This window comes from Ceratina calcarata, unplaced genomic scaffold, assembly GCF_001652005.2.
Source record: "Ceratina calcarata isolate Rehan_Ccalc_2016 unplaced genomic scaffold, ASM165200v1 scaffold568.2, whole genome shotgun sequence".
NCBI classification, from domain to species: Eukaryota; Metazoa; Arthropoda; class Insecta; order Hymenoptera; family Apidae; genus Ceratina; species Ceratina calcarata.
In genome coordinates this window covers 29-22,787 of record NW_017176883.1, presented here as the reverse complement: position 1 = coordinate 22,787, position 22,759 = coordinate 29, and the positions used below count along the sequence as shown (strand labels likewise).

At 39.3% G+C, this 22,759-nt stretch overlaps 6 protein-coding genes across 14 annotated transcripts; 3 read left to right on the top strand and 3 right to left on the bottom strand.

Moving 5' to 3' along the window:
- The first annotated feature begins 124 nt into the window (after positions 1–124).
- Positions 125–3,624, top strand: Sps1 (inactive selenide, water dikinase). The gene is made up of 6 exons (XM_018031963.2): positions 125–410; positions 993–1,097; positions 1,430–1,691; positions 1,762–1,952; positions 2,008–2,252; positions 2,462–3,624. Exons 1-6 carry the CDS (start codon positions 125–127, stop codon positions 2,612–2,614), a joined length of 1,242 nt encoding a protein of 413 aa, XP_017887452.1. The 3' UTR covers positions 2,615–3,624.
- Positions 3,625–3,868: 244 nt separating this feature from the next.
- Arf102F (ADP-ribosylation factor 2) lies at positions 3,869–5,241 on the top strand. The gene has a single exon (XM_018032009.2). The coding sequence runs from the start codon at positions 4,333–4,335 to the stop codon at positions 4,873–4,875; it is 543 nt and encodes a 180-aa protein (XP_017887498.1). The 5' UTR covers positions 3,869–4,332; the 3' UTR covers positions 4,876–5,241.
- Positions 5,242–5,830: 589 nt separating this feature from the next.
- LOC108629370 (E3 ubiquitin-protein ligase ZNF598) lies at positions 5,831–10,244 on the bottom strand. 5 transcript variants are annotated; one of them, XM_018032003.2, is made up of 3 exons: positions 9,789–10,244; positions 8,831–9,417; positions 5,831–8,757 (listed from the first exon to the last, which is right to left on the bottom strand). In XM_018032003.2, the coding sequence occupies exons 2-3, from the start codon at positions 9,242–9,244 to the stop codon at positions 6,433–6,435; spliced, it is 2,739 nt and encodes a 912-aa protein (XP_017887492.1). In that variant the 5' UTR covers positions 9,245–9,417; positions 9,789–10,244; the 3' UTR covers positions 5,831–6,432. The 5 variants fall into 5 exon arrangements, with proteins under 5 accessions (XP_017887492.1, XP_017887493.1, XP_026673008.1 ...); XM_018032004.2 differs by having other exon boundaries at positions 9,794–10,244; XM_026817207.1 differs by lacking the exon at positions 9,789–10,244 and adding an exon at positions 9,654–9,776.
- Positions 10,245–10,460: 216 nt separating this feature from the next.
- On the top strand, positions 10,461–18,224 carry LOC108629372 (NCK-interacting protein with SH3 domain). Of its 3 annotated transcripts, XR_003389698.1 has the most exons (11): positions 10,461–10,485; positions 10,612–10,796; positions 10,855–11,697; positions 11,775–11,977; positions 12,045–12,148; positions 12,235–12,453; positions 12,531–12,703; positions 12,780–12,877; positions 12,957–13,117; positions 16,736–16,895; positions 17,510–18,224. XR_003389698.1 is itself a non-coding variant. In XM_018032007.2 (9 exons), the coding sequence occupies exons 1-9, from the start codon at positions 10,461–10,463 to the stop codon at positions 13,045–13,047; spliced, it is 1,941 nt and encodes a 646-aa protein (XP_017887496.1). In that variant the 3' UTR covers positions 13,048–14,091. The 3 variants fall into 3 exon arrangements, 1 of the variants encoding a protein (XP_017887496.1); XR_003389699.1 differs by lacking the exons at positions 16,736–16,895; positions 17,510–18,224 and adding an exon at positions 13,317–14,091; XM_018032007.2 differs by lacking the exons at positions 16,736–16,895; positions 17,510–18,224 and having other exon boundaries at positions 12,957–14,091.
- Positions 14,160–19,032, bottom strand: TpnCI (troponin C type I). 3 transcript variants are annotated; one of them, XM_018032012.2, is made up of 6 exons: positions 18,852–19,032; positions 17,133–17,163; positions 15,994–16,137; positions 15,760–15,879; positions 15,182–15,313; positions 14,160–14,661 (listed from the first exon to the last, which is right to left on the bottom strand). In XM_018032012.2, the coding sequence occupies exons 1-6, from the start codon at positions 18,852–18,854 to the stop codon at positions 14,633–14,635; spliced, it is 459 nt and encodes a 152-aa protein (XP_017887501.1). In that variant the 5' UTR covers positions 18,855–19,032; the 3' UTR covers positions 14,160–14,632. The 3 variants fall into 3 exon arrangements, with proteins under 3 accessions (XP_017887501.1, XP_017887502.1, XP_017887500.1); XM_018032013.2 differs by lacking the exon at positions 18,852–19,032 and adding an exon at positions 18,098–18,188; XM_018032011.2 differs by lacking the exon at positions 18,852–19,032 and adding an exon at positions 18,077–18,163.
- A 2,213-nt stretch (positions 19,033–21,245) lies between these two features.
- LOC108629374 (translocon-associated protein subunit gamma) lies at positions 21,246–22,377 on the bottom strand. The gene is made up of 4 exons (XM_018032010.2): positions 22,101–22,377; positions 21,799–21,926; positions 21,636–21,727; positions 21,246–21,578 (listed from the first exon to the last, which is right to left on the bottom strand). The coding sequence occupies exons 1-4, from the start codon at positions 22,228–22,230 to the stop codon at positions 21,380–21,382; spliced, it is 549 nt and encodes a 182-aa protein (XP_017887499.1). The 5' UTR covers positions 22,231–22,377; the 3' UTR covers positions 21,246–21,379.
- Positions 22,378–22,759: the final 382 nt, after the last annotated feature.

The following is a 22,759-nucleotide window of genomic DNA, read 5'->3' as shown; positions in this document are numbered from 1 at the left end:
CGCGCAAAAGTTGGGAAACGGGAAGCCGTCGGAGGAGAGCCGTTGTCGCTTTTGTGGCTTGGCACAGGGCCGCGAGACTCGTTACGTACCCGGTTCGTCTTCGGTAGTTTAGTTTTTTAGCAAGATGGCGGAGCTACAGGGAACCCCAGTTGCTCAGGACGCCCTGTCCGTTGCCCAGTTAGAGCTCGGTGGAAATCCAAACGCCCTGGCTTTGCGTAGGCCGTTCGACCCAGTGGCACATGATCTTGACGCTAACTTCCGCCTTACGCGGTTCGCCGACCTGAAAGGATGAGGGTGTAAAGTCCCTCAGGAGGTTCTTGGGAAACTCCTCGAGGGACTACAGGCCGACGATGCTAGCGCACAAGATCATGAGCATGCCCATTTTATGCACATGGCCATTCCACGCATCGGTGAGTAAATGATCGGCTTTATCGGGCGGCCCCTACGACTACGACCGACTTGCCGACATGTTTTATGCTGCCTCTTTATTTTCTCTATTTTTTTTCCCGTCTGTACGTGATTCTTGCCGGTCATGTTGATCTTCGAAGGTGAAACATTTTTTATCATTCAAACACCTCTACGACATTTTCAAGAACTGTTTTCGATCGCGAAACAGATTATTTAATATCGAATTCCGAATTATGCGAACGATCTCTTCGTATCCCAGACATCGGTTAAAATGATTTTTCATTAAAAGATTTTCATTCTATCGATACGCGTGGTATCAACAGGGTGTAATTGCTACCTGTTGTTCAAAGTTGTGCGTCATGCATGAGGGAACGAATTCGTGACAGTACCCAGGGCGCGAATTTCGTATGTACAACCCTGCCATATTTGCAGCCATATTATCGTCTCCCGCCCGATTTCTCCCACGCCACCGGAAATACGAGTGTTCTCAACCTCTGCCAAACTAACGATACACGTGTGACACCGGTATCAACAAATACGTAAGAACGAGGATTTACTAATAATTATCTTTTCGCTTGTTTCAGGCATTGGCATGGATTCCTCCGTGACTCCGCTGAGGCATGGAGGACTCAGTCTGGTGCAGACAACAGATTTTTTCTACCCACTAGTCGACGATCCTTACATGATGGGTAAGATAAACACACGAATTCGTGTTTAAACGATATGAGCAATTTGAGTCGATGAAAGAAATGGAAATTGGGCAATTGTCGATATCTCAGTAATTGTTTTATTTTTCCTATACCACCGTTTTTGAAATATTTGCAAAATTTCAAACGAACGAATATCATTCGAAATGTGTACTTCATTCATCACTGATAACATATCAGCTTAATAAGCTTATTAAAAAATCACCGAGATCGGTGAAGTGGTATCGATGATTACCGAAAGTTGTATCTTCTTTAAGGATACAATTATATTTATAGCATTTTGTTTAACCACTGCCATTGGAGTACTGTTCCAGGTAAAATCGCGTGCGCGAATGTTATCAGTGATCTGTACGCGATGGGTGTCACCGAGTGCGACAATATGCTGATGTTGCTGGGGGTCAGCACGAAAATGACTGAGAAAGAGAGGGACGTTGTCGTGCCTTTGATCATGAGGGGATTCAAAGATTCTGCGTTGGAAGCGGGGACGACAGTAACGGGAGGTCAGACGGTCGTTAATCCATGGTGTACAATAGGTGGAGTTGCTTCCACTGTTTGTCAGCCAAACGAATACATCGTGTATGTGTTTCCAAATGGAAAATTATATCATGCATCGAAATATGGTTTAACAACATTGGTTTACATTTAGTCCGGACAATGCAGTCGTCGGTGATGTTCTTGTGCTGACGAAACCGCTTGGAACTCAGGTTGCTGTAAATGCTCATCAGTGGTTGGATCAACCAGACCGCTGGAACAGAATCAAACTTGTAGTTAGCGAAGACGACGTGAGGAAAGCTTATCAGAGAGCGATGGACAGTATGGCTAGGCTTAACAGAATAGGTGCGTGCCGAAGAAATCGGAATAACCGACAACTACTAATAATCGCTTCTTATAGCGGCGAGATTAATGCATAAGTACAATGCACACGGAGCGACGGACGTGACCGGTTTCGGGCTTTTGGGGCACGCGCAGAACCTGGCCAAACATCAGAAGAACGAGGTCTCCTTTGTTATTCACAATCTACCTGTTATCGCTAAAATGGCAGCTGTGGCGAAGGCATGCGGAAACATGTTCCAACTGCTGCAAGGCCATTCGGCCGAAACCAGCGGCGGGTTGCTCATTTGTTTACCCAGAGAACAGGTTTGTTTGCTATCCGTTGTTTATTTAAACGAGATAAGATCCTGTGAATACAGTAGAGTATTATGATTTTCGTGGTATACTCTAAAGAATCAGCAGGAAGAGTAAAGCAGAGATTTCCATGCCAATTTGCTGTTTTAGCATCTTGGTGCTGTCGACTCTCTTACACCAATAAAATAATTTTATCAGTTTCTTACAAAAATAATTCGCAGGCCGCCGCGTATTGTAAAGACATTGAAAAGCAGGAAGGATACCAGGCGTGGATCATCGGTATCGTGGAGAAAGGAAATCGCACGGCGAGAATAATCGACAAGCCACGAGTAATAGAAGTGCCGGCTAAAGAGAAAGACGGAGAGCTGTGGTGAAGATCCGAAAACGCAATACAATTTTTATTTACTTTTATGTATTTAGAATGTACCACACGCAACACGAGAATCACGCATTTAAATGGGTCGAACACAATCGTACCGAATTCAAAGCACTCACGTGTGCACGATCATTGCAGAGAGTTGACAATTATTTCAAACATCCTATGTTTGTATCAGAATTTCGATTATACATCTTTCATTTCATTAATTGACGAGAAGAGATGTAACAATAACAATTTATACTTGTACGTTATTATTATTATTGAAGTTTAATCCAAACTTTTAGCTTTAGGAAGTAAATGTTCCCCAACTATTTTGATTTTTACCTGTGGTAAACCAAGGGCATTTTATCTTCTAAAATGTTCACGACGGTCTTCTCCAGAGAAAACTCATTTAACGTGAAATCAAATCGAAATAATGACAAGATTTTCAGTTATAATCTCTGTAAGGTTGCATATAGTCTTTCGGGTAGCACTAGACTCGGGCGAAGCTTCAGTCTGCATTTGGCCAAACTTTGAAATACATCAAGTAACATTTGGGTGCTTAGCGTTTAAAGAAAAATATTAAGGGCACACAACTTCATCAACGGCTCACGTTTACAAAGATTTACAAATATATTTTAGGGGGTATTTACTATATCATGTGAAAGAAAAGAAAAAGATTATCAATTGTACATTACTTTAATTCCTGGAATTAATAGAGAAGAGAATATCATGTGAAAGTTATTATATAGATGCAAATTTGTAAACCACCCTGTAGTGAACAATGACAGGTTATCAACGCCGTCGATGTTCTCGCGGTTTGTAATTTCGTTCTATATTGTTAAACGACATAGAACGCGTAAGATGTCCAAGTGAAAAGAAATGGCCTTTTCTAGTTCTCTCGTTATATACGCTTCAAGATTAATTATAAAAAGAAAGAATACAAGAAGTCGAGCACAGGCCCTAATGTATTACTTTTTCATATGAATAAAAGTGCTACTTTGTCAATAAAACTTCTAAAAAAGTCTCATTATGATTATTACCCTGAAATTATCTTTGAAATCCCATCTTCCAGATATACTTTTATCGTATATTTGTCATCTATAAATTACTATATCTTCTTTTACCTGAACTGCTGCATCAATTAGAAATTGTGTCGGAGGAACAGAGGACGCATTATAATACCACGACGCTCATATAGACTAACACGAGAAAACAAATCGATAAACTCTTAAATTTTGTGACGAAGTCACTTCGAGAAATATTTTCCAAAAGGAAATGTTCAATTTGAACTAGGCGGCTGATTATCACGGTTAATGGAGGAGTATGTGGCACCGACACGCGTCGCTTTCTACTGAGTTATCCCCAGTTGCTCCGTGATTCATAAATCGAGTGACGAAATAATACATCTAGCTCGTAAGGGTATCACAATCACAAAAAGAAACTGTCTTATAACGATATAAACGAATATTCAGTCTATTGTTTAACGCAAGAATTCGAGTGCGTGGCCAATTTTGCCAACTATTTCCGGAATAACAAGTACATAACAAGTCGCCCTAAGGTGACATTTGGTATTATTGTTAAAGGTGTGTTAACGACACAATAAACGTCGTCGCATATCCAAATAAGTATAATATTTACTGGTAAGACAAATATCTGTGCGCTGAGTACGAGTGCAAGAGCATCGCACTAGTTTAAGTACATCGGGGAAGTACAGTGTCATCATAGACGACGATGGGCCTAACGATCAGCAGTTTGCTCACCCGGCTCTTTGGCAAAAAGCAAATGAGAATATTGATGGTCGGCTTGGATGCCGCTGGAAAAACAACCATATTGTACAAATTGAAGCTGGGCGAGATTGTCACAACAATACCTACAATCGGCTTTAACGTTGAAACCGTCGAGTACAGGAATATATGTTTTACGGTATGGGACGTTGGTGGCCAGGATAAGATCAGGCCACTCTGGAGACACTATTTCCAAAATACTCAAGGCCTTATTTACGTCGTCGACAGTAACGATCGAGAACGTATCGGAGAAGCAGAACGTGAATTAGCGAACATGTTGAAGGAGGACGAACTAAGGGATGCGGTACTGTTAGTTTTTGCCAACAAACAAGATTTACCTAATGCAATGTCTGCAGCGGAGCTCACAGATAAGCTGGGACTGAATTCGTTAAGAGGACGTCATTGGTTTATTCAAAGTACTTGTGCTACTCAAGGACATGGACTTTACGAAGGGCTTGATTGGTTGAGTAATGAACTAGCTAAAAAGTGATAAAACAACGTTCGTTATTCATTAAAAGTTTCATGAACAATTTATTCATTGAGCATGGACGTAGAAGACAGGTCGCAATCTTTATTTTTGTCAAATTACGCACCACATATATGATTTCATATCACTGTGATTATAATTTTTAAGAGAGCAATTATTGGGAATAATAGAACGTACAGGACTTGACTGACAAACATCTAACACGTAAACAGACTTCATTTCCAAAATGAAATTTTCTTTTAGAAGGCGAGGAGAGTAGGAGAACAGTATGTTATTTGTATGCTTATACTAACTAATAGAGTTACGAGTTTACTTAAAAATGTATCTTCAATTCGAAATAAATATGGAATATTTGTATATTAACTTCAATCGATGTATGTATTGTTTTCATTAAGGGAAAATGAAGATTACAATGTTGTCAATCGTTTAAAACATAGCTAAGGAGTTTTACTACGAAATGAAGGACATTACATGTGAATTTTTACACGTTGCACTTTGCTCTGCGTCTGTGCAGTAAACTGAAAGAATGAATTATACATATATATATATATATATATATATAAAAATATTAAATACCAGTTTTTATTATCCTGTTTTTGAAAAAATAATAAATTATAGTGTGAGTAACGCTAACAGCAAGTTATAAGAATAAGCATTTGGAACTTTGCCTTTTATCTTGTTCACAATCTTTCCTTATACGGCAGAAACATTTTGTACTTCAGACTATACCACACGACCACAAATTGAAATGAAAGTATAATTGCAAATTTACATTTGTCGTAGACCATTTCTATCGTGTTTTGATACTACGAGATAGGAAGACACAAGAAGAAAAAGTATGTCTCATAGTCTTATCGTGTAACTCAATGTAATAACTTTATTATAGTACAAAACAGTACATTATCAATACATGCACTGTATATGTATAACGTATCAAATAATTTTTTAATATGCAGTGTTAATTTTTATGCATCGTACAATTTTATTCCATCTCTACTGAATAAAAGACAATGAATAAATTACAGAAATATGTTTCCTACTTACGAGTAATATATATACAGTAGTAGTTTTAACATATCGACATAATAGGACATGATTAAAACATTCTGTTTAGTACATGGTGTACGTACGAATATCTTATTCATAATATGTCACGCGAGTTAAGTGGTTTAAATTAACTTACATAAAATTTGTTATTATACAGAGACTTATTATTGACTTTGTTTGCTGTATGCATCTCGTAAAATTATTAGTACAACCATTCAATAACAAATTTTCTTCGTTTTAGGCAGCAATCACACAGGTCATTGAACAAATGTAAAGACCAAGTACTACAACATGGCAATTAATTTGTTCAAAGTAACCGTTTTAATACTAGAAATCGACCGTTGAAACATATAACACGTACTCTTTCCTTTTTTTAAACAGTAGTTCCAAATTAAACGCGATTATATTACACTGATACCGTTCACAAAAATAATTTGTTTGTCAGTTCTTTTATTCACAGATTACAGAATCTTGGCAGAATTTGTAAGTTAAATCATAAACACAAAACTGTACTCATTTACGTACCCAAGAATTTTTCTGCGACGGGGCACTGATTTTACCCAACGCCGGGAAATGATTCTCTAACGTATGACTAGTCATGTGTGCTCGGAAATCGGATCCGTGTTTAAGAACCTGGCCGCACGTCGCGCAAATTTCTAAACCCTTTATCTTATTGCCGCTCTCCTTTTTGTGAACTTTAAACAGCTCTTGTTGCTTCTCGATATCGGGCAAGAGAACCAGAAGCTCTGGAAACACGTTCTCGAAAGCGCTAGCGCCCATGACTACACGGCAATGCATGTAATACTCCTGAGCGTTACACGTTCCTTGACGGAAAAGTCCGCTTATATATCGAAACTCGTCGATCTGATCCTGCTGTATTAAAACCTCGTTAACTTTAGCCACAAGAGATTTGTTTCGTTTCTGAAATTCGGATGGAGGGACATAATTGTACGCGTCGCTATGCTTACTATTATTCGGCAAGATGGAGTAACTTTCCCCGGAACTATTCGTGAAAGTCAATCCGTTGCTGTTATTCAGTTTATCCATATTATCGTATTTTATACAAAAACCCGGAGGCGGAGGGGTCGTCGTTCCAAATCCCGGCGGTGGATTTGTAAAACCCGGCGGTTTGGAACTGCTGCCGCTTAAAGCTGGGAATTCTTCTAGTTGCCGAACATTCCTATTAGAATTTAAACTATCTATCTTTAATTCGGTACGCTTTCTCTGCACCCCGTTCGAAGCATTGTCGATATGATACGTATTTACAGTCGCTTCATTATCCACGTTTTTATGTTTCTTCTTCTCCTTTTTGTTACTCTGCTGCTCCGTTTCCTTCGGAGATTGAACGTTCATGTTCTTCGACGTGTCTTCGATGTTACCGATATTATCCGTCTGCCGCGCGGTATTAGAACTCGACTGTACAGCATTCACGTTATTCCTGCTAGACGGACTTTTAGGTGTTTCGGATTCTTTCTTCACTACGACGGTACTTAGATTTGCTTTTGAACTACTACTCTCGCTCCCAGCATTGTTATGACTATTGTTCTGTTTCACCTTTTTCTTTTTCGTTTTACCTTTCGTCATATCCGTAGTCGTCTTCGCATTATTACTGTTGTTTGAACTTTGCGATTGCGATTGACCCCAGGATGGAACTACCGTGATCGTTGATTGCTTCTTCGATTTCGACGACTTTGACAACGTAGGAAAATCTTCCCCAGATTGTATAGGCGGAGGAGACGGTACTAATGGGGGCGAAGCCACTTTCTTAGGTTTCGGTGCCGGCGCGGTCGCTGATTTCGTGCAAGTCCATTGCAGAACTTCTTTCCAATGGGCCGAGTTCGTGTTATTACTGGTCGATGGCTCCGCGGAGCCCAACGCAGGAAATGATTCCATCGAGAGTTGAGCAGGACGTATTCTGATATTGGGACCTGAAACTTTTGTAGTGACAGTCCCATTTGGCTCATGATTTACTTGTATGGACACGTTAGAAGTTGTACTTTTCTGTGATTGTGCGTTCGAACCCGAAGCGTTACTGCTGGATACGCTGAAGTTGACTGTTTTCGAGATACTCGTATTTCCTGATTCCGGTCCCAGAGCGGGAAAATTTTCGTCCGTAACAGCAAGAGGTTGCGGCCTTATCGTGCTACGAATCGTTACGTTACCTCTACCTTTGTTTTGGCTCAAGGTAGGTACGATAGGCGCGGTATTTCCCAGCGTTGGAAATTCTTCCGTGCTCTGTACGTCCACGGATGGCTGACGTACGAATGTAGGTTGTTCGTTGTTTGAGACGTACACGTTGGACGTATTAGACGTGACTGTTTGCTGATATTCCCGGACGTTGAAATCTCTTCCACCGTAATCCCTTGAACTTCTAGAAGTCGACGCACCCACCATTCCTCTTCTATTCATTCGATTCTCTCCCCGTGGAGCCAACGTGAATTCGAGTTCTAATGTTCTTGCTTGCTTCGCAGCAGCCTTACTCAACTGTTTACTATGAACACTTGCTTTGTGTGCTTTAAGATCGATATCAGTCCTAAAGACACTCGTAAATTTTTCCTCTGCGCACACCCCTTCCTCGCATAAGAAATGCTCCTGCCGGAAATGATCTCTGAGATAATCATAAGAGCTGTAGTACTGATGCAAACCGTCCGCATCGCAGAAGTGGCAATACAAATGGTCTCTTCTTAAATGTCGAAACAATTCGTCGTTATCCATATAACGCTGATCACAAAATTCACACAGCGGGTGCCCTTTGTGACTCTTGTCATCAACGTCTCCTTTCCTTCTATGCTGAGCGAGGTCAGCCCTTGTATAGCAACGTCTTTCATGGGAAAATATCTGTTAAAATGTTAACTTTTTAATTTTGATACACCTTAATTAAGAATGAAATGATAAACGATGCTTAGCATACCTTTAAATTCTCTACACAAAGGTCACAGTAGTGTAGCTCATGTCGATGTCTCATATGATCCTTCAAACTATTGAAATTGTTGAACACAGGTTTTTCTTTACATATATTGCAATTATTAGCCAATAAATCGTAAAATTTACTTTGAATATCGGGCGTATCGAAATAGATATTATATCGTGTGTCGAACAAGTTGCCTTTGTGTAGCTGTCGAAAGGGTTTTATCTCCTTCGTGAATACAACTTTCGGCAAATCTTGACGGCAGATAGGACACTCATTTTGACAACAGAGTACCCTCATCCGAGTGCTACACTCGTAGCACACAGGATGTTCACACATGCCAATGCTATAAATATCGACATTTTTGTAGCACACAACGCAGGTGTTACTATTTGTACTTTCATTGGTGCCAGACATCCTTCTCAATAAAATTTCTTTTGGGATTGTCAATCTTTCTCAGTACACTCTGCGTTCGCAGAATGTTATAAATCTCCTTACAATTGTAGTTATCTTATTTACTTTTTCTGCTTCACCAAATCCCGGCTTCGACAGGATAAACAATATTTATCTTCAACAACGTCCTGTGCGATCTGTAACACAATTGACGTTTTGATTTCGACATATTTATTCTCTATAAATATAATCTCTTAACTGATATGTATGACCGAATGCCACTTTCTCGACAATTTTGATTACTTATCAGAAGAAGACTTTACTTTCACACTCATAAAGCACAGTACGAACTACAAAATCAGTTCGGTATAACTTTTTACTTGTAAAACGAGAAATAAGAATGTATATATGTGTTCAAATGCTTCACACTCACTAGACTCACGAAAAGGAAAATATATGTTATTCATTTTGCAGAAGCAAGGAATGTTTATATAGTGATCGGTTTAACGAAATAAAAATACTTTTATACATATATATTTTAAATATGACGGATAGAAGAATGACGAACCGTACAGTCTAGAAATTCTTCCAGAGAGCAGATGGTCAAATCTAACAGGATGTCCCTGAAAGAAAAAGGTTATCACGATTTATATACTTGACTATGGTATGTAATGTTGGTTGCTTTGATGAATTCAGCTCGATGAACAAGCAGGTTCCGGTTTCTTCTGTTTTTCAGTTATCGCTAGGGCAGTAACTATATAGATGAACTAGTGATTTAAACCTGGTGCGATTTCGGCAAAAATTTAAATTTCTTAGCAGATTCTCAAATTTCATATTTCAGTTCTTAGATCTCGCAATTTGAAAAGATTATTTCTTTATTATCGTATGATATGTAATTAGTATATCAGTCAACTCGTCCATGTCCTAACTGTTTCAAGTTGCGAGAACTGCATGAGTTCTAAGAGTTGGAGTTGGAGCATTTATATATTATATTATATACTACTTCGTTTCTACTGGTTCAGAGCATATGTATACTGTCGCATACAAATGCAATATCCCTCTCGAATTCGCCCATATATAGTTGACCGATAAAAAAAGGCATCGTATTAAAAGAAATATGTCGAACACGAATGAAAGTGAAATTGGTGAGCGGTGGTAGACCCGTTCTACGCCCGTTTACTTTTCACCTGGGCGTTGTCTACACGAGAACAAATATCACTTTCCATTTCGATAAGCGATCATGGATGACAATTCCATTAGGTTAGGTGAGTTGCTTCGGATCAATCTTCTCTGACGATGATGATATTCGTCGTGTAATCATCATCGTTCCGTGAACGCGTCTGTCAATTCTCTGATACCATCTGTTTAACATTGTTCCTTTACGTGCACAGAGAACTATGAAGTGCTTAAAGCTTTGTATGATTTCAAGGCCACGTTTGCAAAAACTCTCAGCTTTCAGGAAGGCGATTATTTTATTTTATATCAGACCAATACCAAGGAGAGAAATTGGTGGCAAGTTGTTAACAGGGAAGGCCATACAGGGTATATCCCCTCGAATTATGTCACCACTGTCAAGGTATATTCATAGAAGATAATAATACAAGATGAAGATGACATACTTCTTTATTTTATAGGTATCTGCTCAGGTATTGATTAAATTCCTAGAGGACTGCATAGGAAATGTAAAGCTTGAAACAAAAAAACAGACTGGAATGCATTTGGACAAACAGGATCTTCTTTTAAGATTGATAGAGAAGAAAAGACAAGCAGAGTCTAATAAGAAACCTAAAAAACAAGCACCGATGCCTCCAGACTTTGGAAGTATCACGTCTACTAAAGAAATCAATTCAACGCCTGTTTGCCATACTCGAGAGGGGGATGTTAGCACTGCTCAGAGTAACACATCGTATGTGACGGCACAAACGACCCTGCATAGTAACATCGAGAAGGAAGAAGCGCCGATCACGCCAAAATGTCAGTACACGTCCGCGAGCGAGCCGATAATACAATCGGTACCGCGTCAATCTTCCTCGGAGACACAAAAGATTCAGGCGGAAGTTCGTAAAAGTCCGTCTCAGGGCAGCGCTAAGCAGACTCCTACTAATTCACCGATGAAAAAGAAAGGTCCTTTGTGTGATATTAATTCTCATACGGCTTATCAGTTGCTCGATCAAGTGCGGAGAAATACTCAGTTAAGTTACGAGATGTCGAAGGTCGCGGTAACGGTAGTCGTTTCTGGGCTGCAGCAGTTACTGCCGCAGAACGTGAGCCCGTATCTGGACGCGTTGTTGCATCAATTAGAAATGCCGTTCACCGTGTCTCAAATGAGCATGGAAGAGACGTACGATGCACACCGACTGAAAGTAATTTTCACAGAGCTTACTTCTTGCAAAGAAGACTCTCAGCAGAGAAACTGGATGCTTTACGAGGATGAATCTGTTATCGTTGATTATATTAAAGAACTTACTTCTATATTGGTACATGTTTGTTCTATTAAACATTGAAATTAGTCTATTAGAAAGTAATCTACATTATCTAGTATTATTTCTTTCAGACAAACGCAGACGCGAATGTCTCTCGATACATTTTGCAACAGAATCAATATAACGGAGTTAATATATTAATACAGTATTATCAAATGGAGCCAAGATGGTCCATCAGGCAATTGCTGTTACAGTCATTCGGAGTAATGTGTAGTCTGGATTCTGTGATCTTAACTATAATGTTGAACAGTGTATTACCTATGGAGTTGGCAAGGTAACACTCAGTGTAGTTAAATAAATTTAGACAATTATCTGATTAACGACTTGATCTGTTTGGACAGAGATATGAGGAGTAATCCTAGAAACGTGACAAAATTAAATTACTCTTCGTTGTTGCTTACTATGATTTTCTCAATGGGTGAACCCATGCCAGTTACACATTTGGGTGAGTAAAGTAGGTAATGCGCTATATGTTCGTTGCACTTCTATTTTCTCCTCTGTCCGATAGATCTAATTATAAATAAATTACAGAACAATTAGGTCCGGATTTTATAGCCTTCGTCTTGGACCTGATAGAGAACCCACCCGACATGGATCTGGAAGATCAAATACCGGACTTGTTCGTAAATTTAATATTATCTTACAACTTGCAATTTACCAATTCTGAGAACATTGTTTTGAACGCATTGAAAGAGAGAACAGGGGCGAAAAACTTCACCGAGAAGATTTTACTTCTTTTTAATAGAGAAGGTAAAAAATATCCAAAGTAAACCATTGTTACCGTGCACGAACGACGATGTTCCAGCGAAACTATGGTTTTCTTACAGAGGATCCGGTGCGAATATTCGATCATGAACCGCAACCTCCACATTCCGTATTGAAACTGTTCATCGATTTGTTCAATAATGACATCACGGCGAGTCTCTTTTACACTAATGACGTGAAGGTTCTAATCGATATTATATTGCGTCAACTATACGATATGTTCCCCGGTGATAAGGTATAAAGGAATAATAGAAAAAGATTATATCGCTAGCGAAGAAGTAGAGAATTTAACGTGATCAATGACATTGCAGCGCAGACAATATTTGGAACTGTGCCGAAGAGTACTCCGTACTTCTAGTTACAACGAGCACAAGTATCGTTCGGAAGATCTATTGAAGTGCTTTACAAGGTCTATATCGATCGTGACTGTTATATAATTGTCCGTATTTACACTTCTCTGCATTCCTCTAAAACTGTACGTGTTACAGAATATTCTGCGAGGAGACTGGAGAGAGCCAAGAAGATCAGCAATCGGTACGCGAGATCAGTAACGAGTTCCCGCATCTGTTTAAAATGTGATATTTACTGTCACCCTCCGAAGAAAAAAATTTGGAGGATGACGACTTGCAAACTCTCGTGTAAGAAAAAGGTACGTACGATTTAAACAGGAGAGGACGAAGGATCAAGTTACCGATCGAAAAGAATTTCTTTATTTTTCTAATACTTCGATTTTGCAAATATTTTGCTCAGCCAACTTAATATATACTACCAAGAACGCACACGTACATACAATTCGCTGAACTTTGAGCGCAACAGATTGTATTTTCTTCCCGTTTTAATCTTTTTAGCGAACAATACTATTTATTCTAATAAGAATATGAAGAGAAAAATAAACAAAAAACATAGATCAGCATTTAAAAATTATCATATAGATATATATGTAAGATGACTTTTTTATCGTTCTAAGCATGAGGACCATTGGAAGTACATAGAATCATTCCAGTAGGTAAATAAATAAATATACTATGAAATTATAGTAATGTAATTAATTGCACACGTAAAGTCTCAAAGGAAAAAGTTTTACGTACTCGACTTGTCACTCCGATATAATATTAAAGAGAAACCTAAAAACGTATATAGTTGAATTATCTGTAAAATTACTCTATAGAAGTTCTCCGATGTGAGAACAAACTGTTTTAATCTTGATCCAACTATGAAAGTTACAGTCTCTTTTCTGTCTGTAAGCTAGTCTAGTCTCCACGTCTGTGCAAGTATAGTATTCTAAGTCATACGTTACTTCACTTCCTAATTTATGATGAATTTAGTCTCTCTCGTAAATAAAGTATACAATATATATGTATATGCAAGTTAAAAATTTGTTCACCGAGTTATAACTCGCGATCGCGACCATAGAAGTTAATCGCGATAAAATTTCAAAAGTTTATTAGTCCCGCTATATTATAGTTATCAAACTTTCTAGTCTATTGCTAGCAACTATATTTTTTTAAGAGTATTATCACTGCGTTACGTTTGCGACTATTGACATGTCAATTACGAGAAAATCTGAAATCATTGTGATTATGAATCAAATGTTAAAATATAAATAAAAAGGAAATTAGACGACCCGTTGTTCCCTGTTCTCTCTCCTTCCAATTTAGTCAGTTTTGATTTAAGGAAAGTAAATGCCGAGGTCTTTTCACTGAGTGTTTTATTAACAACAAATAAATAAGTACTGTCCATGAAAAACTTGGTAGGCGTGCTGCGAATACAATTGGAATCCGAGACTCGTTATAGTTTTACAATAATAATAATAATAATAATAATAATAATAATAATAATAATAATAACGACTCATGTACAAAACAGTTAGTTTAAGGCACCTGTTAGAAATAGAAGAGAAATCCGTGAGACCATTCCCTGACGCTCGAAGCCGTGTCTAAGCAATCTGACAACCAACGAACACGAGACATGACGTTTGACCTTACACGCTTTTGTACCTCACGTACACCATTCTCGTTTGTATTACAACTATTTGACTTTCTTTTTTAAGAGACACGCAGACAAATTATTTTAGAAAGTAGAATGCAAACGTCGCACTTGTATTGTCTTTGAGTCGGATCTGATGAGTGCACCGACACGTATCGATCATTTCAAAGTTCATCGTTTATTCCCCGGTCATCATCTCCATGAATTCTGCAACACGAAATGTTATAAATATTCGAATCTGAAAGAAATGAAACGTTCTAACAAAGACGCGACGATCCGTAAATAATAAATAGTGATCTTAAGATTTAGTCGCAACACATGAAACATTGAACACGGACGAATTATTAATGACGAGCAGTTTAGTCATGGATTTATTTTAGACAATACAGAAGAAAAACAATTACTATGTATTTCTCTAGTTTACGCGTTCTTGCTTATTTACCGTCGTTTGTGCTTTACGTTTATTGGCAATGATACACGAGGACAAATTATTGTTGATTCGCGTTGTTCGCACGTTGTTCGATGTCACGGCAAGTGCGATAAAAAGAGGAGGATACCAAAATATCTCGAAATTGGAACGGTTTAGTGGGTGGTTAAATTGCGTAAGGATCATTAGAAAGTCGAGGAGACTCGTGTCCGGCTTATTCGATCAATGTAAAAATAACGATAACGAGAATTCCAGTCCTTGGAAGAAACAGATGTGTAAGAAATTCGCATTTTATCTTACCATCAAAGTCAACAGTGCCAGATCCATCGGAGTCGATTTCTTCGATCATGATATCGAGTTCCTCGTCCGTCAATTGATCATCCAGTTCCCTGAGAATCTCGCGCAAGCACGTAGTCGGGATGTAGCCGTTTCCTACGTCGAAAATAATCATTTCATTTTTGGATACCGAACGACGAACGAACACCAATTATTGCTTTTCGACGGTAATATCGAAAAGCATGATTTATTAACGTCCATCACTGCGGAGGGGAATATCAGGGAAACGTTGAACGCATTAATACGTGTCCCAAAGGCTTTGGCTCGAGCATAATTCATGGAGGCTCTCGATGACGAAACGCGCACGACTTCTTGGCCGTGGTCCCGGAGGGCGTAAGACTTCTCCAATTCGGTCGGCTTTCATTCCCATGGAATATAAATGCCGCGCCGCCTTTACGCGTCCGATTTTCGCGGAACCGGCTATTCTCGGCCGGCTGATGTTGATATCTTTCTCGGACTTCAGTTTCGTTCTCCGTCATTTTTTCTCGCCGTTCTTTGTTGCAAAGTCAGAAAAGTACAGAGAAGAGACATGTAATAATCACCTTCTTTGTCATAGAGCCTGAATGCTTCCCGAAGTTCCTTTTCCAGGGCCTCCGCGTCCTCTTCAACGATGAATTTAGCGGCCAAGGTGACGAACTCTTCGAATTCGAGGCGTCCGGATTCTAGAGCGATCGACAAATATTCCTTTCACCCTGATTCAGTCACTAATTGCTCTACTTTTCAGAGTTCCTTTCATTGTAACAACGTCTGGTCAGTGTTCGACCTAAACTACTCACTGTCGGCGTCGACTTCTTCGATGAGCTCGTCCAAAATCTTTTTGTTGAAGGGCTGACCCATCAATCTAAGGATGTCGGCCACCATGTCGGTGGGTATGCTGCCGCTCTTCTCTCTGTCGAAGCTGTCGAACGCTTTACGGAGAACTAAAAAAATAATTATGATCGTCCCTTTCCTTACTTGAGAAACCTCGAATTTATTCGTTTAAGAATTGATCGATGGGGAATATTCCGAGAGAATTAGGTCTCGCGCGGTATTTCGTAGTGTTAGAAGCCGTCTACGATACAGTTACGGATTTAGAAACCGATGTTAATGCCCTTTCGCTCGCGATTCTGGCTCGAAGCTTATTTGGCTTGATGCGCCATCGTTCACACCGGTTAGGACGTTTATTTATCGTTGTACGCTGGCAGTGTGAAGAAATTTCCCGATGATTTATGCGGTAATACGTTTACAGCGGTCTCGCAAAAGGATAAACAATTCGGACATCTGTTTTTCTTTTTTCTTTGTAACGAAATTTTCCTTTGAGAAATGAAACACCTACTTTTCGACCTCCATCAAAAGATTTCTCTATTTTTATCAATCCGATGCCCTGCGATCGTGACGCGATAGCTTCTCATTTCACTGTTTCGTAGCTATAGATAGGACCACTAGCACTGGCTGGCCCGAGTCAATTCTGCTAACATCGTCAAAGAATAATGCAAAGAACACAGACAATTTTTCAGAACAGTTTCTTTTTTGTTGCAGCTTGTGTATGCTCATTGTCGAGACGTAATTCTTCTGATACGCGACACGATAGACTGTACCTAAAGATAGGAGACGCAGGATCTTCCGGAACGATAAAACGAATCCCCTGTTCGCCGACGTAAGGGTCAGGAAGCCGCAAGGGAAACATGACGAAGAAACAGTGAGCCTGTTAAATTTAGCGCGCGGCGTCCAGTAAACACGATACGATTTCAACGCGATTGAAATACCAGAAAGCCAAGAATGGTGCGTCGGACGGTACAATGGTAAAACGGGCATTTTCCATTTGGGCAATTTTATTTTCGACTCTGATACTCGATCTCTTTGACCGATAAATCCATAGGAGGGGAACATTTTATCGAAGAGATTTGGTTTGCGATAATTTTGATGGAATACGTACCAGCGATTTGTTCAGGGGGGAGTTCGTCGGCCTGTAAACAGAGAAAGATCAAGCTCGATCTCTTTACCATTTTACGAAATAGTAGGAAATGGAACTGTTGATTTCGTTTAGAAAATCCAATTTTGAAGTATTAATTTCGTTTGAAAGAATCTTGAAGTAGACGTGCATGGTTAACCAGAAGTTTTTCAGAAGATTCATGCTTTTCTCGATACTATTTTTCTTTGTTATTTTCTACGGTTCAATACAATTTTCTGACCCGAACGTAGAAATGATCGTGAACGGTCTGATCTCGGATCGTGTTCCTTCGTGCAGATTCAGGCTTCGTAACATTCGCAAATGCATATTATTTTAAATTCGATATGCTATGTATATTACAGTTTGATCAGTGAATCCACAGGATGAAAGAAGATCTGAGCAAAGTTCGCCATGTAAGAAACAGTCACGTTTCCAGGACCTCGCATCTCTGGATCAATGATTCCCGAGCAAATCTCAATCGCTGTTAGATCGATTAAAATGAAGAAAAAAAATACTAAAACAAAAGTCAGAACGGGCCGAGAGAAATATCACAATGTAAAGGAAGAGAAGAGGAGAACAGAGACAGAGAAAGAAAGAGAACAGTGGATGCAGGCATTCCGTGGAGAAATCTGTATTTCGAACATTGTCCCTTTTATCAATTTACACCTGTTGCGCTGGGATGCATTCAACACGTGTTAATCGAGATGTATCGGACTTTAATTTTATATAACGACAAACAATTTGAAATGTTTTAGATTTTGGATTGTCCAGCAATCACAAACTTTAGGTCGCAGAAGCGAAAAGAAACCACAGAGATAAGGCGAGGCACAGTGATTGAATTAAACGAGGAAAGTAGAAAAAAATACAATAAATAAATGTAGAGAAAATACAAAAGGAAAACGTGTATGTTTACCAGGGCGACGACTTACGATATCATCAATAGAACATACCATGGTGGCGCGATTCTCTTTTTACTTTTTACTTTCTTTTTTTTAAATTAAAAACGGCTATACTTGAGAGGAACACGAGCGTGGAGAACCGCGAACGAGGAATTATTACTCCAAACGAAGAAAGAAACCAATAATCGTGATTCTAACGTGGTATTATGCTTGCTGGCTATTGAATACTGTCACGAGAAGCGGATACCGTCGCGGTAATATTCGAAAAGGAGAATATAGCGGTTGCGTAGCGGAGCCAGACCGCACCCCGCAACCTCCAGCCAATCGTGAGCTCCTCCTATTCGCTTCTTCACGGGCCTTAGAGCTTTTGGAAAGGCGCTTGCGCTATTTCTGGGATGTAGACATCGCCGCGAGGCTCGAAATCAGGGCCGTCTTTTCATTCGCGTTGCTCCAGCTTCTCATCTCTCGTCCTTTTTTTCAGTTTCTGCCTCGTCCTACCATGCCAGATCTCCTTTCTACTTTTCCCGCTTTCTATCGATGTAAATTTCAATAGATTCTCGATTGATTCTTTAAATTCAAGCTGACAGAAAGTTATGGTCGTTGAAAAATTGATCAGTCGATTTCGAATTCGTCTGAATTATAAATAGTTCCGTATTTATAGAATCTCTTTCTCAAGGGAATAAAAATCTCGACGACTTTCTATAGTGATGATTCTCTTGAACGAATTGTAAAGAGGGAGTCTCGGAATCTTTTACGAGCAAAGAATCGTGCAACTCGTAAATAGTCCAGGACTGAAAGAACATACCATGGTGGCGCGATTCTCTTTTTACTTTTTACTTTCTTTTTTTTAAATTAAAAACGGCTATACTTGAGAGGAACACGAGCGTGGAGAACCGCGAACGAGGAATTATTACTCCAAACGAAGAAAGAAACCAATAATCGTGATTCTAACGTGGTATTATGCTTGCTGGCTATTGAATACTGTCACGAGAAGCGGATACCGTCGCGGTAATATTCGAAAAGGAGAATATAGCGGTTGCGTAGCGGAGCCAGACCGCACCCCGCAACCTCCAGCCAATCGTGAGCTCCTCCTATTCGCTTCTTCACGGGCCTTAGAGCTTTTGGAAAGGCGCTTGCGCTATTTCTGGGATGTAGACATCGCCGCGAGGCTCGAAATCAGGGCCGTCTTTTCATTCGCGTTGCTCCAGCTTCTCATCTCTCGTCCTTTTTTTCAGTTTCTGCCTCGTCCTACCATGCCAGATCTCCTTTCTACTTTTCCCGCTTTCTATCGATGTAAATTTCAATAGATTCTCGATTGATTCTTTAAATTCAAGCTGACAGAAAGTTATGGTCGTTGAAAAATTGATCAGTCGATTTCGAATTCGTCTGAATTATAAATAGTTCCGTATTTATAGAATCTCTTTCTCAAGGGAATAAAAATCTCGACGACTTTCTATAGTGATGATTCTCTTGAACGAATTGTAAAGAGGGAGTCTCGGAATCTTTTACGAGCAAAGAATCGTGCAACTCGTAAATAGTCCAGGACTGAAATTAATATGTACGTCGTAGGGAAGGGATGGATTCGTTTTTAATTTTAGACATTTCCTGGAGCAACGCGTGTTCGCTCTTGAATTTCAGTTCATTCAGTCGATTATACCGTGTGTACGTCTTTTTCAGAAGGGGAGAACGATATCGCTGTACGCGTACAAAAATAGAGAATGAAAATTCGACGGGCAGCGTAAACGACAGTAAAACGCATGCAGTATTATTCGATTGAACTTTTAACTTGGAGGTAAGAAAACGAAAGTATTAAAAAAAAATTTATACATATATTTGGATTCACTCCTTAGATACACGATGAAATTATCTCAATTATGCGTAAATGGAATTCGAAGGAAAGTCGTGAGTCCGTCAGTTGTGAGTTATTTTGTCGAGATACGGGCAGCTTCTAATATATAACAAAGTTGTTATTGACGGAACATTACCGGACAACAAGGTGTGTTTGGCAACCCTAATCATCCGCAATAATAAGCGAGTTGTTGTCTGGAGAACATAGATCAACAGTTTTGGGAAAGATCCAAGATGCATGTGACCGAACTAGCGCAGTTTATGTATGAACGGTACATCTAGTAAACAATTATTTATCAACGAAATCAGCGATTATCGGACGTTTAGTCTAGATTCCAGGCACTGAGTCATCGACAGACTCCGATTCTCGCACGTTAGCTGGCTAATATAATCGAATCTTGATTTATCCGTCGAGGATTGTCAAGATTACGCGAATATCACGCGGCGGCATAAATCAAACTAGGAAACTGATGTGTCTCTGCCAAATGCTTGGCCGCGATTGTGCCAATACGGAGTTTCTCGCGTTATGAAAACGAGCGAAACCATGCAGAATTATTTAGCGAGAATTAAGATACTCAAACGAGCAGTTAAAGTACTGTAAATTCTTAGGATGCCATTTATCTGCGAGACACTTTTATCGCTCTATCACATGTTACGGATGATTGTCCATAACATGTAATTACGTAGTATGAACATCAGGGTATTTTATTATACGAAATTGATGTTTAGAATAACACGCGACTCGATAAGTAGATACATATCGTATCGGTAAATGACTGTTTGCATTTTCACTTCTGTACAGGAATAGAATATACGATTTGGCGAGAGATTTCCCTTCGACGGATTATACCCTGGCACTGGTCCAAATTAAACAAGCAAATAAAGCATTAGAATGACCCGATCTGGGCTACGCGTATAATGGATTACAATCCGTGATCCACTATAATTCGTCAACCGTAATAAAGCCAGCTTAATTAATATGTACGAAACTATTCGATTCGCGTTCTCAAACGATATCGGCGGTACCCACTTGCTGCGCTGCGCGATGTAATTCGAAAATATTAACAGTCTTGCCAAGAAGACAAATTCCTCGACCGTGAAATATGCGTTGGATAATAAGCACAGTCAATTGAATTCCACGGACGTATTTTCCTGCATAGCTATATGGAACCAACACGGTTAAATTACTTTGTTCGCATGGTTGACATCCAAGAATATAATACGAGACGTTATTATTGTAACAGGGAATGAGCTGTAGAAAGACTAAAATACCAAAACTGTAAACAAGGTGGTAAACAATGAATACATTGTCTCAAATGTGGGCCAAAATGAATAAATGGAACGGTAACAATTTACTATAAATACAAAATGGTTTTATTTTAATACGTACTCATTCACTCTCGCGAACTTAACGATATAAAATAAATGATGAAATCGCACAAATATATGAGCATCGAATGATTATATTCGAACATCGAATATATTTTACTGCGACCCAGTTGACAGCAACGCTAACAGTGCGCTCGTCAGACCCACGGATACGATGTAATTTACAGCTGGTGCGAACGTTTTCAAAATGTAGAAAGAGGATACAATTATAAGAGCTAAAAATAAGGCGTTGTTGTAGAAAATTGAGAACGTCGTCGCTTCGTAATCGGCTACTTCGTTCTTCTTCCACAAGATCCTAAAAATCACACCGCGTTACTCTTGTTTTCAATCGTTTCTAAAGCCATTTACCCACCTTTCATCCTTCTCCTTCTTGCTCATCTTCTTGTCCTCTGCTAACTTTCTGCTCATTTCTTTTGTCACTGCATCTTCTCTCTTCACCGCGATCTGTAACATGTCGTTTCGTTAACTTACGAACATGATCGTGAAACCTTGTTCGTACTTTCTATGAATGGTACCTTGTGTTTCAGTACGAACTTTGTGTTCTTGTATGCCAGTGCAAGAGCGTACGTGCTCACTAAGGTAACTAATACGAAGGAAATTAAGTTCGCGTAAATGTCGATCAAGTGAATCCTCCAGAAGAGCCCTGTGGAAAAAGTGGCAGAGGTTACCTTCTTCTACTTCAGATTCCTATGTAATTATACGTTTTCTTACGAAATCATAATATAAACATGCTCTAAAATTCTTCATAGAATCTTTACATGCTTGCATAACGATAATAAAAATTATATTTGCAAAGTATTCGAGACTGTCTACTCACAGATTGGGATCGCCGAAACGATAAATGCATTCCCATAAAATAACGCCGAAGATTTCGTCGAAACGTTCCGCGAGAAGTCTTGAAGAAGGAGCTCTTCCTCCTTAGTAAATGCCTTTGACTTTCCCGACATTCTACGCTTGTTGTTTTCCAATTAGTTTAAAAAATGTTGTGTAGCAACTCGATTGTGAATCGAAAATCTTACTGCCACTTTTAAGCGCGTGCGTACAATCGAACCTTGTGGAGACTCGTGTGACAACGTGTCCGTGGAAACGTCATTTCTCGCTCGTAGACCGAACCGAGGATGTCATCTCATGGAAAAATCGTCGAACCATACACGTGCCGATAAGGAGATACATCTCCTCGGTGAAACGATCCACGACCAGTTTGATCGTTTCCTTATTTAACAGCACCAGTTGGTGCCAAATCCAAATCACACGATTCGACAAAAGGCGTTAAGTTGAAAACGTATGATCATCGAAGAGATACTATTTCGAATAATTCAGGAGTAATCGATTAATTATTTCATTCATCGCCAATTACTCCTTAATACGGCTGCTACTCTTTAGAAATCCTTTCTCGGTGGTATGATTCAATGAAAATTTTTCTTGCTGTACAGCTAGTAACAACAAAACTGAGCCAGCTATGGGGACAAAATTCAA